Consider the following 20,208-nt stretch of genomic DNA (forward strand, 5'->3'; position numbering starts at 1 on the left):
GGGGGGGTGATATACTGAAATTCAAATTTTCACGAGCAAAAATATCCAAAGAGAGTAAGTAGAGGAAGGCCTGTAGCTCAGTGTCAGGTTTCATGCCTTGCATGCAAAAGGTCCTCAGTTCAATCTATGGCACCTCCAGGTACGACTGGGAAAGACTTCTATTTGAAACCCTGGTGAGCATCTCTGTCAGTTGAACAGGTAATACCGAGCTTTGGTCTACTCCAGTATGAGGCTGCTTCCATGTTCAGCCGCTCTCACACAATTGTTTAAAAATCAAGATTCTTCCATTGACCTTGCCTTTTCCATCTCCTTTCAAATCAGTTCCTATTTCGGCGTGCTCATTTTGTAACTTATGATCTCATCTCGAACAGCTATGTAAGACTTCATTCTTTGTTGTATTTGCTCCAAACTCTTTTATACCACAGATTTCAACTCGAGTGCTGAAGGAAAAGCAAAGTGCTCCCTGTGTAGGACATGATAGGATTACTAAGTCGGCACACCTATGTCCCTCTGTTGAAGAGGCACATCAAATAAAAAGCCACCTTGATATGCCCTTGGTTGCAGGAGCCTTCTAATGCAGCCTGTGTCATGATTTATAACAATGACTCATAACACGGTGTTATATTTAATATGATGTAATGCTGATGCAAAATGCCATTCAGTGAATTTCAATGTCACGAAAGAGAGAGCGGGAGCACAATTCAATCATTTGCTTTGCACTCGGAACCAATATGTTGTTCCTTGAATGGTATTGGCTCTTTCTTACACCCTATCTTATTCTACAGTAACACCGTCTGAAAAATGCATTTCTGTTTTTCTCTAATAAATGACAGACTTTCCCCGCTACACTCACATGGCCTCAGTAAAAAGGAAGTTAAATTTGCTAAAGCTAATGCATGAGCATTTCTCAACCACAGCATGACTTTCAAACAACCACCTTGTGGCAGAGAACCTCTTCATCACCCATCATTCTACTCCACTGCCATTTACCGTATATGTTCCCATAAAATACCCCAACCCAAGGAGGCTGACAATTTTTTATAAAAAAAATACAGAAAATAATGGATTCATGTTACAACATCAGCAAAAAAAAACCCATAATAAAACTATATAAAATTATAAAAGAGGAGATTTTTTAAAAAATCAGAAAAATGGCAACTAATTAAAAACAAGATTATTACATTTTTTTAAAAATACAAAGCATAGCAAAGAGCAACAGAGAATCATGAGGTGGTATCCAACTTTCTGAGAGAAGATCCACCGAAATCAACAGACATGACTTAAGTCTATTGGTTTCAGTTTGTCTGCTCCAAGCATGGCTGCTGGATATAGTCCACGGTCATTCTGCTATCTTGGAGTTTGCTTATAATAAAGTTTTGGTGTTATGTTAATGATGAGCTTTGTGTTCACATGCTCCACCTGCCCTCACTCAATTAACTAGCTAAGGTAAAGTTAAAGGGACCCCTGACCATTAGGTCCAGTCGTGACCGACTCTGGGGTTGCGTGCTCATCTCGCATTATTGGCCGAGGGAGCCGGTGTATAGCTTCCAGGTCATGTGGCCAGCATGACAAAGCCACTTCTGGCAAACCAGAGCAGCACATGGAAACGCCGTTTACCTTCCCGCTGTAGCGGTTCCTATTTATCTACTTGCATTTTGATGTGTTTTCGAACTGCTAGGTTGCCAGGAGCTGGGACCGAGCAACGGGAGCTCACCCCGTCACAGGGATTCGAACCACCGACCTTCTGATCAGCAAGCCCTAGGCTCAGTGGTTTAACCACAGCTACTTTCTCTTTAATGTAAATCATAGCTTCCCATTACATTCCAACGAGGCTTTGTGCTAAAGCGTGCTAATCATTCCTCAGCATCTATGAAATTATATTAAAAGTGCTTTAAAGACATCTTATGATATTAGAGTCACTCTGATGAAGTACTCCCAAATATCAATGTTGATGTTGAACACATTTCCCTATGTGTTATAAGTTAAATATGTTGTAAGGGAGCACTCCTAAACTTTTGGGAAGGGCAGGTAGGACAATGTTGGATACTGAGATCTCCATTTCCATGGTCATAAATGGAAGCCCACAGTTGGATGGAAAGGTCCAAGGATGAAGGTCTGCCCAGTGTGGAGCCAGAAAGTCCCACATTTACTGATCCAGCCTTGGAGTTCCACTGACTCCAAAGCTCCCTACATCTCCAGAACCAGGAAGGGGGAAAATAACAATAAAAACAAAAGCGTCCACCTCACCATCTGCTGTAGTCTGTGCAAGTCCAGTCCTCTGCTGTGGACTTTATTCTGCCAGCCTATATAAAACTGTTTAGTCTAATAATCAAGAATTTGGTAGATGTTCTAGGATATTGGTCTTCTGGTGGATTATAATAAAGTTATACTGTGTTTTTTTATTAAGTAGATTTTGCAAGTATGAGGTCAACTCCACGTATTAGGTGTCCCCTAGCAAACGCTTAAATTATGTGAGGATATATTTATACCACATGAAATAGCATCATTCAACACTTCTATCAATTTCTCCACCTCTCTGTAGACCTTCAGTAATACCATCCGGTCCAGTGTTGGACTACAACACCAATAGATTGACAACAACTCCAAACAGTTCAGCAGTTCTACCCAAGGCATGCAGGAAAATATCTCCACATCAAAACAGTTTCTTTGCCTGCTGCGGAAATGACAGGTGGACGAAGTCACCACATACCCTATCCCTTCAGATAATACCCTCAATAAAATGAAAGCTTTCATTATCAGATTGTTGGGTGCATACGGAGTGCCTAAGAGCCAGTTCTGCCATGATGTTTTACATCTCCAGGATGCCTTTGGAATGGATCCTCTGAACACTTTTTCATGAGAATGGGCTGGGCATACATCATATTCAAATGTAATACCCTGAGCTGAAGCTCCCCCCACCCACCACCCATTTCTTGTTTGAAGAGCTATTTCATTGAAGGAGCTCTGAAACCACCCATTTCCAAAACTGAATTGGAATCTATATGAATACAGTGGTACCTCGGTTTATGAACACAATTGGTTCCGGAACTGAAGCGTTCATAAACTGAAGCGAACTTTCCCATTGAAAGTAATGGAAAGTGGATTAATCCGTTCCAGACAGTCCGCGGAGTAACCGTTCATAAACGGAAGCGAACTTTCCCATTGAAAGTAATGGAAAGTGGATTAATCCGTTCCAGACGGGTCCGCGGAGTACTTAAACTGAAACGTTCATAAACTGAAACATGGGTGTAATTGGTTCCGGAAGTCTGTTCATAAACTGAAGCGTTCATAAACTGAAGCGAACTTTCCCATTAAAAGTAATGGAAAGTGAATTAATCCGTTCCAGATGGGTCCGCGGCGTTCATAAACCGAAAATTCATAAACCGAGGTGTTCATAAACCGAGGTTCCACTGTAGTCCCATCAGCTAATCTGTGGATTCACAATGCTACACTAAAACTTGCACTAGCTAACAGAAACAACAATAGGTCTGTTTACACAACTCCACTGCCGCCACCACAATAGATTAGCAAATGCATGACAGGAAGTGAAATTGTCTTCACTGGTGCATTGCCAATGCACTTGTTAACTATGTCCACTAGTGACTGCACATTCATCAATAGAATGAAAAGTTCCCCTATATATGGTGTATGCCTGTGACTTTTTTTTACACTATTAGCAAATGTGTGCACTGGGGCATGTGACCAGCTGGTACAAAACCATATGGAGCACAGCCAGCTGATACAGTACTGCTCCCTCGTCACATGTTCACTGAATCTGTGAGTGAGAATGATGTGTACAGTCTTTATGATCAACTCTGGTGTGCAAGATTAGGGAAGAGCACACCATGATACTTTGCACACACATATTTATAAAGAATCACTTGTTCCACTTAACTCTGACTCTGAATGCCCTAGGTCAAATGCATGTGGAGCCTTCTCATTCATTTCTGGGAAATTCTACTTGCCTACATAAATATTCTTTAGCAAACATATGTTACACTCCATGGATCACAGAATAAAACCTAGAGCACAAAGGAGGCACATCAACATTCACACGTAGAGAAACTGATATATGCAACATAAATAAGCCCTTTTAAATTCAATTTGTAACTTGATTTTAGCTACATTTTCAGCTTTGAATATGACATCATTTGTGGAGGTAGGATAGTGAAGATCTCAAGTGCCTTGAAATGCATCGTCCTGTCATCCAAAATATCATTGTTGCATGATCCTACCCTGAGACATCATGCAGGGACAGCCATTGGGTGAGAGTGTGTGGATGATGCTAAAGCTATAGTTCAGAAGGACGTGTGGATCCAGAATTGGCCTCCACAGCAGGGCTGGCTCTAGGGGTAGGCTGGGTGGCGCGGGACGCCAGGGCATGGGGCCGGCAGGGGGGAGCCGTGCAGCTACCCACCAGCCACAGCAAGAAACGGGGCAGGGCGGGGGCGCCGGAGCGATCTCTGCACCACGGCGCCCAGGCGCCCGACATGATTAAGACAGCCCTGCTCCACAGTCACTTACGGACTCACTGCTAAAACTGTGTTTGTGGAAGACAATCTTACTCATCTACGAGTGATCACCAAAGAAGAAGAAGAAGATAGTTTAGATGAAACAGAGATGGGGGAACACTTCCTGTCACCGCCAGCAGCATCGCATTCAAAGTCATTTTGAGTTCCGTGATATTTTGCTTCCATATTTCACAAACCAGGTGGAACACAATCATTAATGTACAAAGCTGGAAATACATGCACATCTCCTTCACCCCCAGTGTTTACTTTATTAAGTAATTTGTGCCAACCACAAAAGAATATCTGCACACCATTTTAAAGGCATTGTTTTCTTGCCAATTGGGGTGGCGGGGGGGGGGGAATTACCCAGGTGCCATATAGTAGTATGGTTTAATTGCTAGATTTAATTATGTTTAATTGGTGCAACAGACGTGGCCCTTCAGATTCACAAATGACACAGGCAGACTAGGATGAGTCTTCACACTTCAAAGAGTTTAAAACCAGGTTCCTGATCCAATGTTCAGGAGCAGTTATTAAAACTACTTCAAACCAGGAGAACCACAAATGTGGTAAATGAAAACGCTTAAAATGCATTCAGATTTTGCCTTTGGAACCAGCTTTCAGGGAGATTAGCTCCGAATACAAAGGTCAGACCAAGGGGTTTGGGCCACAGAAATAAGTCTATAATTCAAGCCCCCTTTGTGCTGGGTGTATCTCTGTGTGTGGATTGGATGGAGGTGGGCATTTGCAAAGTCCTGCTGACTTTCACCCTGTTCCACCCGCTGAACATGCAGATGGGTGGAAGTACCACTGGTGGGATCCCTGTGAGTGATAGCCTGCAGAAAAAAAAAAAACAGGGTGCTGCAAGGGTGAGATGGGACTGGAAGAATGGAAGCTGCAGCCACACCCTCTTTTTCCTAACAAAATAAAAAAAGTCCTTCCAGTAGCACCTTAGAGACCAACTAAGTTTGTCATTGGTATCAGCTTTTGTGTGCATGCACACTTCTTCAGATACACTGGCTTGCCAGAGGGACATCACAATTTACATAAGATAGGACTTTGCCCTGGGTTCCCCACTTCTGAACTAGGGACAGAAACAAACAAGAGGTTTCTGGGCAAGTACAGATACTGACCTGAGAATGTGCATGTTTCCCAGAGAATCTGTAAAATACAGTCAACATATGCACATTCCCTAAGGCAGTGATGGCGAACCTATGACACGCGTGTCAGATGTGACACGCAGAGCCCTCACTGCTGGCACACGCCCCATCGGCCCATTCATGCTGCTGTTGTCCGTCCCCCCCCCCATTTGTTCTCCTGCTCCTCCTACAGCTTGTCTGTTGCTGGTAGCCAGAGATTGGTTTTTTAAACCCTTTCTGTGCTGTTTTTTTCTGGCGCTTTGGCAGACTATGATTGGGTGTAACAGCATTCATTTTTTAACCCGTTCTGTGCTGGGTTTTTTGCGCTTTGGCAGACTATGTCAGTGCTGTGTGTTAGTTCCAGCGAAGGTATTATTCATCATTTATTTTTGTTCTCTTTCCCCCCAAAAAAGCGCAGCAGCTTTGGGGCATCCCCCCCAAAAAAGCAAAGCAACTTTTGCACCCCCCAAAAAAACCTCCAAAGGTTAGCAGCTCCCCCCAAAAAGGTCAACAACTCTGGGCACTTTGTGATAAATAAGGGGTTTTTGGTTTGGTTTGGTTAAATAATTAGTTTTTGGTTTATTAAATACAGTTATATATTACAATTATACATTTTTGTTATTTAAACTATAAATATCGCGAAATTATGGGGTTTTTTTCTCGAAGTGACACACCACCCGAGTTATGCTTGGGTTTTTGGTGAATTTTGACACACCAAGCTCAAAAGGTTGCCCATTACTGCCCTAAGGCCTGTTGCTGATGATGGATCTTGCTTGGAGAATGTACAAAAACCTGTTGGCATATGACATTACTCAAGGCCTATTGTAGACTAAGCAGTTATACTGAACAGGAAATGTGTGTGTTACATGTACGTGATCCATGAGATGGTGGTGTGTGTCCACAATGACCAGTTGTTATGCACATTAACCACTCTCCTCACAGCATCTCTAACATACACATGGGTGTAGAGAGAGAGAAATGTGAGGTCATATGGAAATGAAATGGGGGGGGGAGTCTTGTAGCAAATGCATTAAAACTGAAATATAAACACAGTGACCATTTACAACAGCAGCAATTGACTAAACAAACATCTTAGCACTGCTTGATTCATGAGCTTTCCCATGTGCTTCCGTTCCACATTTTGCTGTTGGGAGTTGAATCCTATACATGCCTACTCAGGAGTAGCTGAACTACGTGGCTGCAGAATTGCAAACTGAGGGTCCCAACCCTTTATTTTACCACATTAGCAGCATTAGTGATTGAAAGCTATTTGCACTGCAGCCTCATCCATTCAGTTTTGAATCCCTTCCAGATGAGGCGAGGGGGAAAAAAGCACAAAGTAAATACTGTCAGTGACAAAAGAGTCAAATGAGGGTAAGGCTTTCCTGAATAGTATTTAGCTCTCTGAAATTTATCAGAGCTATTATGTATAGAATCGGTTAAGCAGCAATATCCATCATTAGTAAAATTGTTTTCTGAAATCTAACATTTTGTAAACAGCAAATCCAACTCCTTGTCAGCTGTAATACAGCTCAGGCAACATATGCTGACTGTGGTGTTTTTTAAAAGGGTATAACTAATTTGGTGCCCTCCGGTGTTGTTGGACTCCAATTCCCATCAGTCCCAGATAGCATGGGAGATGATAGACATAGTGCAAGAGTATATGAAGGACACCATGTCAGATCCTCCAAGTGTCCCTATTTTCCAGGGACATCCCAAATTTACAGAAGCCATCCCGGTTTCTGATTTGATCCTGGAATGTCCCACTTTTCCTTAGGACATCCCTATTTTCATCAGAGAAATGTCAGAGGGTATGGAGTTATGCAACCCCCAAACCAAGGAGATCAATAACTATACAACCTTTAGAAGACATCTGAAGGTAGTCCTTTATATGGAAGTTTTTTCATGTTTAATGTTTTATCATGTTTTTATATATGTGGGAAACCACCCAGAGTAGCCAGGGCAACCCCATCAGATGGGTGGGGTATAAATAATAACTTTTTTGTTATTATTGTGGAATAGGACATCCCTATTTTCACTGGAGAAATGTTGAAGGGGATGCCATCTTGACCAACCTACATGGTCATTCAGGACCCCTTTCAGTCCTGTCCTGTCCTGTCTAAAGGTACCTGTCTATTTTCTAAAAATGCAGAGGTAGACATTTTTGCAAGCAAACGACATTGCAAAAATATGGGACTCACTCCTTCTAGAAAAGGCAATCTGGCAGAGTCAAAACCAAGAAGGATTCCTGCAACAGAGCTGCCTCTCACTCACCCCCAGGAAAAGAAGCAGTATTAGGACAGGAAGTAAGCATGCAATCAATCGGTTCTATGTGATCTGCTGTATTCAAATGTTACCAAAGCAGAGTAAGAATTGAGTTCTTACCACACCGGTATTGTGAAGGCTAGCCAAAGAAGCTGCCACATGGTGGGAGTTGACAGGCAATCTAGATTACAGCGTTCATCATTTCCCTCTGGCTATTTGTTGATCTACTTGCTTTCTATAAAAAGCAAGGGTGGACCTTTGTATACCCCAAATAAATAATGAGGCGGCCATATGCAATCCAGAAACTTTTAAATGCTAAAGCACAATTTGCTCCATTTCGTTCTTTCTTCCTATTTTATGACTGTAAAGCATCGAGATGCGGTAAACCTTTGACTGGCTGCTAGTCTTGTGAAGTGCAAGTTTGCATACCTTGTGGACCAGCAAGTGACATTGGCTTCAAAGCATATGCACATAAATGTTGCTGTAGACCTGAGGTGGCCATATTCAGAGGTGAGCAAAGGTGCCTACCTTTCGCCCCGCCTCGTTGTTGTGCAAATTCATGAGCGTCCTTGCATTCTGCTTAATCTCCCTTGCGTCCACAAACACTTTGGCGAATCCTATTCCATATCGGATGTCTGCAGAGCAGCCTCCCCATTTCCATCCTTCGTCTTTGTGGTACTGTCCCTGTTTTTCCTTGTCGCAGCCACAGTCGCTCAGGTTCCCCTGGGTGCAGGCAGCCGTGATTGCATGCGCCACTCCAGCAGCAATGATGGCGTAGGTGAATGCTGCTTCTCTACTACCTGAAATTAGGAGACATTTCTCAGTAAAGGATACAACATTCGGAAGAACAGGGTTGGGGAGGGGCGGGGGTGGGCTTGGGGGAAGAGGGTGAAAGAAACTGTGCAAGTCCGTGCAGTGGATATGCTTCAAGGTTATTATTAGACATGCTGTAAATATGCAGGCATAAGCATTTCTTGACATTTCAAAGTCCTGGTCTTTTGTTGATGTTCAGGCACTCCCAACAGAATCAATACACATGCTGTAGTGAAGGCAGTGCATTTTGCCATGTCCATAAAGGTAAAGTTTCCAAACCCAAAGCGAATCAATCAGTGCTTAATGATGCAGGTAAGACTGCTGTGTCAGAGTGCAACCTTGACTTCACCACGGCTTTCAAAAACCCAGCCACACAGCTTGTGCTATGTGTATTCAGGAAACCTTGATGGCGTCGACTTAACGTTGGTCATGGTGATGAAGTCCATCCCACAGAAATCCAGAGTGTGGATCACCACTTGCATGCTATTTGCCAAGTGTTGGTTGTGAAGGGCGCAGACCTCTCCGCCACACAGATCTGCACTAGGCAAGTCTAGGACAAACTTTCCGTGAAAATAATTCAAGCTGAATTTTAAATAATGAAGCTGAGTTATTAAATGGCCTCTGTTCTCTGCATCATCCTGTCATAGTGATTATGAAGGCTTTGGCAGCGATCACTAACGTCACAGAAGTGTGTTACGTTAAAAATGTGTGTCTGCACACAAAAATGAAAATCTAGTTTTCACAGCCAAACTAGTCAGGGAATTGTATTTGTTTGAACTTGGGATCTCACAGAACTACAGGCCCCAGGGATTTCTTGAGTAAGATCACAACAGTAAAGTTTGGTGTCCAGTATATTTGGGGTTGTGGGTGTACACTTATTATTTTCTTTGTTTAAACCTTGGAGAAGTCCCAGGACTACCGTGTTTCTCCGAAAATAAGCCATACCCCCAAAATAAGCCATAGTGATAGGCAGTTTAACCTTGTAGGTTAAACTGTACCATACTTAATAAAAAAATAAGACATCCCCTGAAAATAAGCCACCGTGTGTTTTTTTTTGAGGAAAAATAAATATAAGACGGTGTCTTATTTTTGGAGAAACACGGTAGATTGGAGCCATGGGCTGCTATACCAAAATATAGACTAGGAGAGTATATTCTTCCGCTAAGAGTCCCTGAAGTCATTTTGGGCAAAAAGTTAAGGATAGCCAACTTTTGGTTTCAAAAATGCTAGTATCTGGGCAGTATCCAGGATAAGTCAGGGGCTATAACCTGGTAGACTGCGGCTAGAGCAGGACCAACAGCATAAGCTTCCTTTTTGCTCCTGTGCAAATATAGTGGCCTGAGCCTGCACTTCGGTTAGTGTGAACTCGACCTTCTTAACCATATGTGGTGCCGGGGTGCAAAGATCCGCCCGGTGCCCCCCCCCCTGGTTGCCCAGAGTTGTCAACCTTTTTTAGAGGGGGGAACCCAAAGTTGTTGACCTTTCTTAAGGGCGGGCTGGCGAGGCGAGCACGGCAAAGTTGGCCTAGCCGGCCACCCTAACAACAGAGCAAGGCCAGGGAGCCTGGGGGGGGGGGCAAGCAGAACCCAGCGCAACAACAGTCAAGCCCGAGGTGGCGGTGACTAAGCGGACCCTGTGTGAGCAGCATGTGCTGGGCGGGCCTCTCAAGGGGCCACCAATCCCAGGCGCGCAGGAGGGCAGAGCCATCCGGCTGCTTCAGCACCTCGCTCGCCCGCAGCAGAAGAGCTGTGGCGCTCCAGCAGGCTCTGCTCTGCAGCAGCTGTCGGCTCTTCCCAATCCCCGGGCTCCAAATCTCGGCCCTGGACTCTTGGCCTGACATCCCTGAGAGCCCTGCACCTGGGTGCCCCACACCCCTAGCGCCTATGGGTAAGACAGCCCTGAGTGTGAAGGAGCTGCACAGGGATCTGGGTGTGGTAATACCACAGCAGCCATAGCCCAGTTGCCATATCGCTCTCCCATCACCCATCCCACCTTACAGAGAAGCTGTGGAGGAAGCACACCAGTTGATCTTACAGCAACATATGAAATGGAGCACTGGCTAGGCTGGACTTAACCTGACAACCACAGGCCATGTGTGTGTGAGTTACCCAGTTCAAGCATGCACACACAGTCAAAACAACTGTGTTGGCTTTAGTGAAAGTATGAGTTCTATATTCGGACAAAATCCGATAAGAAATAATCATAAATAGTCCTTGTTAGTCAAAGGCAGGAATCCCACCAAATTCTGTGGTACACAAACATGCACTGGCGTAAACCAAACGTCTCTGAATTCCTGCTTCAGGTACTATAAGATACTGACAAACGTTTCACAGTTTGGAGCATGGCTTCCAACTCATCTCCCTCAAGGACCTTGCCAAGACTATGAGGCACTTTGATGTTTTAAATGGAAGAGGGTGCTTCTAAAATACAGTGCTCCCAATTTCCATTTAGAACTCTGTCCGGTCTCCACCATAATAGCGCCTTCCAGCTGTTTTGGACCATAACTCCCATCAGCCCTAGGGAGTACTGTGCTGGCTTTGAAACCTCTCATGTCAGGGTGATGCACCCTGTAAAGGGTGATGTAGATTTGATGCCACTATATAAATAAATATTTTTCAACTTCTAAGACAGTAACTTCTGAATAAGACTATTGTGGTGAGATGTTTATCAGTATTAATATGAAACCTGGCTAATACACAAAAATGATTCAAATTGTGGGTTGATAGCCAACTAAGACATTCTCAGAGTAGCTCCAGTGAAAGCAATAGAGTTAAATTATTTGATTTCAATAGCTCTCCTCTGAATATGACTAACATTGGATATTTACATGCAGCCAAGGTATACAGTTTAGTCCAGCTAGGGTTGCCATATTTCAAAAAGTAAAAACCAGGACACCCCAGAAGTTAAATAAAAAAATTCCTTCAGTAGCACCTTAAAGACCAACTAAGTTTTTATTTTGGTATGAGCTTTCGTGTGCATGCACACGGCTACTGACCCCAGAAGTTGTTGAGTGTTTTATAGGAAGGCTCCCAAATTGTTGAGTCTTTTTTTTTTTTTAGGAAACTCCCAAAAGTTGCTAAGCAAGTTTTAACAAACATGCCGGAAAACCACAAATTTTCAATTGACTTGTCCTAAGATCCAGGACAAAGCACTACATTTCAAAAAATTTCCCCCCAGACGTCAAATCCACCTTTGAAATCCCAGCACAGTAATGTCCAGGAAAATCCAGACGTACCGTATATCAGCCCTAAGTCTTGCCATTTCTGGCCCGTATGGCTGAGCAAGCTATCTTCCCCATTCTAAGTTATTGCAAACTTTGAGGACCTAAAATGTTTTGGCACAAATGTGCTATGGTTGGTACTTGAAATTCTTTTCAAACGCTGACCTTAGATAAGTAAATCTTCATAGCTAAATAAAAAAATTCCTTCAGTAGCACCTTAAAGACCAACTAAGTTTTTATTTTGGTATGAGCTTTCGTCTGATGAAGTGTGCATGCACACGAAAGCTCATACCAAAATAAAAACTTAGTTGGTCTTTAAGGTGCTACTGAAGGAATTTTTTTATTTTGCTTCGACTCAGACCAACACGGCTACCTACCTGTAACTCTTCATAGCTACTTCACGATACAATCCCAAATCTCTGGTACCTGTACATTGTGATTTGTAGAACAAGCATATTTCTGATGTTTCTGTTTAAAAGAAGCACCAAACCAAAAAGAAAGACTCAGGCACTTTATTCTCAGCAGAATCACTCACCACAAGTGATCTATATATTAATGCTTGTCTCTTAGTGGTTCTTCTACTGAAAACATCTACTTCCTTATCATATGCCACAAATAGCTAGCAGCATAATGGATTCAAGGATGACATCAACAAATTCAGTTAATAGGTACCATCATGGCCACTTAGCTGCAGGATATGTATTAATAGAATTGTATACTATCCTTTTTAATGTTTAGTTGTAGTTTTTTATCATTTATATAACTGCATGTAAACATTCTTTAGTACTTTAGTAACATTAAACTTTCTAAGGGGCTCCTTTGTCATGAGAATAATTTATAATTTAAACAGCTCTGAATGTATGAATTTGTACCAGCATATTTCATTTTAGCAGGATGTCTTGCAGACTTTGCAGATTACAATTTAGAAGCTCAAGATTTTGCCACTTACATGGGCTGTGACCTTAACTTATTCGTAGTATTGGACAAACATCAAAATGTGCTTGATGTAAATCCTGTTTCTTATATCCTGTCCTTCCCACATCCCACCACAAAAGATGCAAGCAGCTCGTCTTGCCAAATGCAAGGTGGTTCTTTTGTTAGGAATTCAGAAACAATATAAAACACAAGTGAGTGAGAAGAAGGTTTTATTCCTAAACAGCAAGCGATATATACATATCAGGGCCGTGCAATCTAAAGCTACTTGGGGGAGTCACTTCACCACATCTTTGAGGGCTTCCAAGTGGCAGATAGAAGTGCACGCAGGGCCGTCTCGAGCAGGTCGGGCGCCCTGGCACTGAGGTGCGGAGATCGCTCTGGCGCCCCCGCCCTCGCAGCGCCCCCCCCCTGCCGGCCTGGTGCCCTGGCACCCCGCACCACCAGGACTGCACCTAGAGCCAGGCCTGAGTGCACGCCCTGGTATGTATATATTGCTTGCTGTTTAGGAATAAAATCTTCTTCTCACTCACTTGTGTTTTATATTACTTCTGAATTCCAAACCAAACCATTTGGCAAGACACAGCTTCTCAGCTAATTATGTCCCACCCAAAAGAATACAGTGAAGTGGAAGTACTGTAATAGTACTTCAGAGATAAGTAGACCAAACATCTTAAACTCTCTAGCAAAACTGGGATAAGCCAGTTCTAATGCTTGTGATGATGAAGCACTATTGAGGGGATGAAACTGAAGACTAATGCAAGAATCATTTGACTTCTGAATCGCAGCTGAAAACAGCACAAGCAATAGTAGCATATGCGTAATTATGGCTTCCTGCAATCATGACATGACTTTGTTTCTGCAGCAAAAGTATAGCAGCGTTTATTCTGTATGTATATCTACAAGATTTGTTATCTAACTATAGAAGAATGTCATTAATCCACTTAAACTCTTAGATGAAAATAATCAGATGAAAATTAAATGATGGAAGCTCCATTAAAAGCATCAGCTGATACCTTCAGAGCAAACTGAGAAAGTAGAATGTATGCTTGACTCCAATTAGGGACGGATAGATTCTGTCCTTTGAAAAGAATGGTAGAATCCTACACACTAAGGGTTGTAATCCTACCATGTCATACACAGAGTAGATCTATTGAAATCAGTGAACTTACACCAGTCTGATTATGATTTCGTAGGATGCAACCCTACATACATGCCACCTATCAAATCACACAGTAAAAACAATCAGAAACAAATAACAACAAATATTAAAAACTGCCTTTTTGGAATCACATGAGGCAACATGGGGTTTTATTTTTAATTTCTGAAAATGTGGCACCTGACTGCACCAAGTATTCAATGTAAGCACAGATGCCTAAGAAACAAACAGCTTCTCCTTAAGACTGGTAGTACTAGAAGCCAATCATGTTCATTCAATTCCTCTCTATAGCTTCAACAGCATGGATATTATCCTCTGAAACATCTACTCTTGGAGGTAGCTTCATTAACAGTGGAGCCTGGGACTTGCTTCTGAGTACACATGCATAGGTTTGAATGGTCATGCCTTTCCTTCTTCTGCCCAGTATCTCTTGGTGAGATGACTCTCCTGCTGTCCTCATCTAGCCTTTCCACGTGCCCTCTCGACTGTGCTCCCTCCCAACTCATGATTCTAACTCCACTCTTCTTTTCTGCCATCTTCTCGCCGTCAACATTGCCCTTGCTAAGATCACACTGAGGGGGCCCGATGTGACATCGCTCTGTACCCAACTCTGCATTCGGCCTCAACAATGGGGAGAGCAGCACCCTCAAAAGAAATGGAGGGGACCCAAAGAGCCTCGCCCCCCCCCCCCCGGAGCTGGCACCTATGGTAGTTATAGTCACTATTACTGTTATTATTAATGAATCCATTAACGAATGAGGCATCTTGATGAAATTTGCAATGTAATGGCACATATGAAACAGTTCCATATGTCAAAACAATTAAAAACAATTGCATACAGAACCACTAAAAAACAATTATACAGTGGTACCTCTACTTATGAATAACTCTACTTACGAATGTTTCTACTTACGAATGGAGCTCCATCCGCCATCTTGGATGTGGTTTAGATAGGATATTTTCTACTTACGAATTTTTTCTCCCAATGCATTCCTATGGGATTCGACTTACAATTTTTTTCTACTTACAAATGTGTGTTTGGAACGCATAAAATTCGTAAGTAGAGGTACCACTGTACATGTAAAATTCATTTAAAATAACACATACTTAAAATCAATACAGATCCAGGACAGATACCAGTTGGGATAAAGATTTTCGAAGGCTTGGTTGTTGTTTTTATTTTGATTTCTGTGAACCACCCTGAGACCTCCGGGTATAGGGTGGTATGTAAATTCAGTAAACAACAACAACAACAACAACAACAACCATTTTTAGCAGGTGCTGAAAGGCAATAGAAGAGGCACCTGTCTGATGTGCAATTGGAGGGAGGCCTGATCCAGACATTGTGTGAAACAGACCTGTTATGATACCGTAATATCTGCAAGATGCCCTTTCCTGCAGAACACAGTGATCAGCTGGATATGCAGGGGGCTAAACTATATTTTAAGCATCCTGGTACCAAGCTGATTGGCTTTTATACTCCAATACCAGCACCTTGAACCTAACCATCAGCTAACTGGCAGCCAGTGCAGCTCCATCAGCAGTGGCGGAAGTCAAGTGAGCAGTGAGCAATCAATATGCAACATTTTTGCAGCTTGCAGATCAGCTTCAAAGACAGCCCCACATACAGCACATTGCAGTAATCCAATCTGGAGGTTACCAGTACATGGGTGACAATTGTGAGGCTACTGCAGTTCAGAAATGGCCATGGCTGTCTTGGCAACCAACGCAGGTAAAAGGCACTCCTAGACACTGAGGTCACCTGGGCCTCTAGTGACAGAGCTGGGAGCATCCCCAGACTACAAATATGCTCCTTCAGGGGGAGAATGACCCCATCCAAAGCAGGCAATTGCCCAGTTGCCCAAACTCAGTTGACAAAACTCTCTTGCTTGCCTCTGTGCCTTAATTTTTCAAGACTTCATTCTTAACTCCTTTTCCTCCTACCTGTCTGACTGTTTATTCAACATTTCTATTGGGGAAAAGCTCTCCTGCTCTCTGTTGGGATCACTTGGTATTATGGGCTGTGTGCTTCTCCCCCTTCTCTCCTTGGGTTCATGAAATTAGAACAGTTTTCAATACCCCTGCACCTATGCTGATGAGTCCCAGCTGTACTTGGACCATTTTCCCTTCCAGTCTGCCTGAAATAGCCACTTGAGTGTTTCATGGACATCTCAATATGTCCAAGACCAAAATGTTCATCTTTTCTACCAAGCCTTTTTCTCCTTGATCACACTCCATATATGCAATAAAGTTCACCATTCACCTGGTTAAATCAACCACACAGCCATGGCTTGATCTATCATTATTTTATCTCCTTATAATTAGCTGCCAAGTTGTGCCACCTGGGCAGTGGTGGAGAGCAGGTGCGCTGCCCCCTGGGACGTGGTCAGGGCCGTCTCAAGCCGGTGGGCTTTGCCGCGCAGCGCCTTCCTGCCGGCCTGGCGCCCTGGCGCCCCGTGCCACCGAGACTAACCCTAGAGCCGGACCTGGACGTGGTGCGTGTTCTGGGGGCGAGGGCGCACCACGTGCAGGGGCGTGCCATGCGTTTTGCTTGGCACATGTGTTGGGGCGGGGCGTGCCGCGTGCAGGGGCGGGGCACACATTCTGGGGGCGGGGCGTGCCAGCTGTGTGGCGGGGCGCCCAGTCCAGGCAGGGGGCAGCCGCGATGGTGCCCCTGGGATCGCGCTGCCCAGGGCAGCACACCCTCACCGCCCCCATCTTCCTATGCTACTGCACCTTGGCTATAGTCTTCAGTTTTTCTATCCAATTCAGTTCCCTTTGACCTGTATCCCTCAGTGTCACTGGAACCTTCCAGAATGCATGTGCTACAGGTGGTACGGATGAAATTGACAAAGGGTCTTGTGGGCCACAAATGCATTCTTTTTTTGTGACCTCAAGTCTACAAAAAAAGCTTATGCCATAACAAAATGAAAGAGTCTTTAAGGCGCTATTAACCATTACGTGTCTGCTGCAGCAAAATAAACAAATACAGCTCCCATTCCAGAGAAGGTACAGAGGGTATCTGCATGTTTATTTCTTAAGAAACACTGCAGGCCCTGAAATGTAACTTTGCATTGTACAGGTTTCTATTAAATTAATTCTTTGTACCAAATTTAAGCCCTTCAACTTTTGTTACCTGGGATTCTTGCAAAACAGCCTTGTTTTTATACCTGCAGTTCAGCTGAATGAGCATGAAAAAGGAAAGCTGCCTACCTTTGTGTGTGAATATTTATGGCTGCCTCATGTCAGTTAGAGAAATGTGTCCTGGAGTATGAAACTAGAGGGTTTTACCAAACCCTTTCTATGTTATAAATCTAGCCTTTGAATGCTGAAGTGGTTTTAGCCTGCAAGACTTTATGTGTTTTTAAATATACACATATTCACTTTTGAACTGTCAATTTCACATCACAATTTTTTGAGAAGATCAATATGCCCTTATCTTCCAGAGCTCAGAACACCGCTGTGTTTTATGTTAGAGCATGGGTAGGCAAACTAAGCCCCCCGGGGGGGGGGCGGATCCCGCCCAATCGCCTTCTCAATCCGGCCCACGGACAGTCCGGGAATCAGCATGTTTTTACATGAGTAGAATGTGCCCTTTTATTTAAAATGCATCTCTGGGTTATTTGTGGGGCATAGGAATTCGTTCATTTTCCCCTCAAAAAAATAGTCCAGCCCCCCACAAGGTCTGAAGTACAGTGGACCGGCCCCCTGCGGAAAAAGTTTGCTGACCCCTGTGTTAGAGACAGCAGTCCTCTATTTAAAGTTGTCAGAGGACAGTCCTCTTTTTAAAGGGCTCTCTGGTCCAAGTCTGCCTTAAGGATAAGAATCGTAAGAAGAGAGAGCAGGAGGGCTCTTGGTGGTCAACCCCCATCTTGGCATAAATTCTTGCTATGAATGATTTCTCTGCAACAAAAGTTTTTCTCTTTTTTAAAAAACACGCACACATTATATATGAACTCTCTACAAGCTGAGTTAATGGTAAATCAAATTTGCACAGAGTAGAAACTCCTTCAGCGAGGCTACACCTCTGAGCCAGCTCTCTAGGAGCTGGCCTCCAGGGTCATAGTTGCTTCTCTTAAATGGGATGCGTGCCAGCTGATTAAGGATAGTTCATACATTACGATATGCAAATAGATACATATCCAGCAGGTGCCTTGTGGCTTTTCCTTTTTTTCTGAAGTGTTGTTTGTTGTCTTTTATTAGCTAGACCAGGGGCGCTGGCTCACGGGGGCCAATGTTGAGGGAGCAGAGGAGGCTGTGGTGATCTAGTCCCTTTAAGATTAGCTTGTAGGTTGTGTGGGAATTTGTTAGAATTCCTGGAATAATGAGCCTCTCATTAAGACCTCAAGGCCAGTGTCAAACAGTAATCAAAGACACGTAATGGGAGCAGGTGCCAATTTTGTTGGGCAAAAGGGGTGAATGCCCATATAATAATAATAATAATAATAATAATAATAATAATAATAATAATATTCCCCAGCAACTCTGGGGGGCTTCCAACAGAAAAATGAAATAAAATAATCTATTAAACATTAAAAGCCTCCCTAAACAGGGCTGCCTTCAGATGTCTTCTAAAAATCTGGTAGCTGTTTTTCTCTTTGACATCTGATGGGAGGGCGTTCCACAGGGCGGGCGCCACCACCGAGAAGGCCCTCTGCCTGGTTCCCTGCAACCTGGGTTCTTGCAACGAGGGAACCGCCAGAAGGCCCTCGGTACCCTTAAAACTTGGGTTGGGGGGAGCATAAGGAGCTCTCAGCAGGGACAGTCAGCACCTGTTGGACCTTAGAAGGTATTTTGCCTGCTAAGATTTATGCGTAAGTGTTTCAGTCAGCTAGCTAGGATAAGATAGTTTTGTTATTTTTTAAGCCTCTGAAAGTCTTAATTTGTGTAATTGTTTGAAGCTTTTCCTTTTTGCAGAGTTTTGTTTTAATAAAGTTTCTCGTATGTTTTTTATGGAAATTGGTCTTGCTTGAGTTTCTGAACCTTCCCATTTTGACGACACTTTTCAAAGTGGGTCATTCATCACAGAGGCCAAGAGAGAGAGAGGAGCGGTCAGCCACTGAGGCCATGCTGTGCTCAGCTCTGTGCTCTCCTCCTCCCAACCACACGACGTCATGTACGTGACATCACACATTTGTAACATCAAGGCCTCTCCATCTTTGGCACAATAGCTAGGCTGTATATTTGCATGAGGACTGCAGTCCTAACTAGAAGTAAGTCCCACTGAATTCAGGTAAATTAAAAAATTGTCCAGTAGCACCTTAGAGACCAACAAAGTTTGTTCTGGGTATAAGCTTTCGTGTGCATGCATACTTCTTCAGATACCACACAAAAGCTTATACCCAGAACAAACTTTGTTGGTCTCTAAGACCAACATGGCTACCTACCTGAATCCTGAATTCAGGTAAGTGAGGTTAGGACTGCAGTCTTAATCCTCTTCTTACAATGAATTTTAAAAACCAGTTGAATGCATTGCTCATTATTTTCATAAGAACATAAAAAGAGCCCTACTGGATCAGGCCAGCCCCCTGTTCTTACAGTAGCCAACCAAATGCTTAAGGAAAGGCTAATGATGCAGTTTTTAAAAGGACTCGTATGTGGTTAAGTGGCAGAAGTAATTCCAACTATCCAGCACACAAAGAGCAAAATATCAGATAGGTGTAAAACTTGCCCTCCCTGATGTCTGAGTAAGGGAAGCTATATAGAATTACAAGTTTATACTGAACTGAGAAATCAGCCTAACGAGAAAGGCTACAAACCTAATTCTGTTTACTTGGGAGTAAGGCCCCCTGAATTCAATGGGACTTACTTCTCCATAGACATGGTTAGACCATGGTTTGACCAAACTGCGGGAGGCAGTGCAAGACAGGAGTGCCTGGCGTGCTATGGTCCATGGGGTCACGAAGAGTCGGACACGACTAAACGACTAAACAACAACAACAGACATGGTTAGAATGGCAGCCTTAGATGGCTTTGTGATCGGCCATTAGCTACTTAGTTTATTTTGTCTTTCAGGTGCTGCAGAACATCTCTGTTGTTCTTGCTGCAGAGGACAAACAAAGGCATGCTATTTTATTTTACTTTTATTTGTATACCCCATAAACAATGTGAAAAATGCTAAGAAATCTAGGGATTCCTGTGTGACATAAAAGCAATATCCTGGGATTA

At 43.4% G+C, this 20,208-nt stretch overlaps 1 protein-coding gene across 3 annotated transcripts in view; it reads right to left on the reverse strand.

Annotated features, from left to right (window-relative positions):
• WNT7A (Wnt family member 7A) overlaps positions 1 to 20,208 on the reverse strand; it is a 59,031-nt gene that overhangs the window by 14,243 nt on the left and 24,580 nt on the right. For all 3 annotated transcript variants that reach the window (XM_035106293.3, XM_088662215.1, XM_088662214.1), the window contains exon 3: positions 8,444 to 8,715. In XM_035106293.3, the coding sequence (XP_034962184.1) occupies positions 8,444 to 8,715 (272 nt within the window). The remainder of the gene's footprint in view (positions 1 to 8,443; positions 8,716 to 20,208) is intronic.

The sequence above is a fragment of the Zootoca vivipara genome, chromosome 2 (genome assembly GCF_965207765.1).
Source record: "Zootoca vivipara chromosome 2, rZooViv2.hap1.1, whole genome shotgun sequence".
NCBI lineage: Eukaryota > Metazoa > Chordata > Lepidosauria > Squamata > Lacertidae > Zootoca > Zootoca vivipara.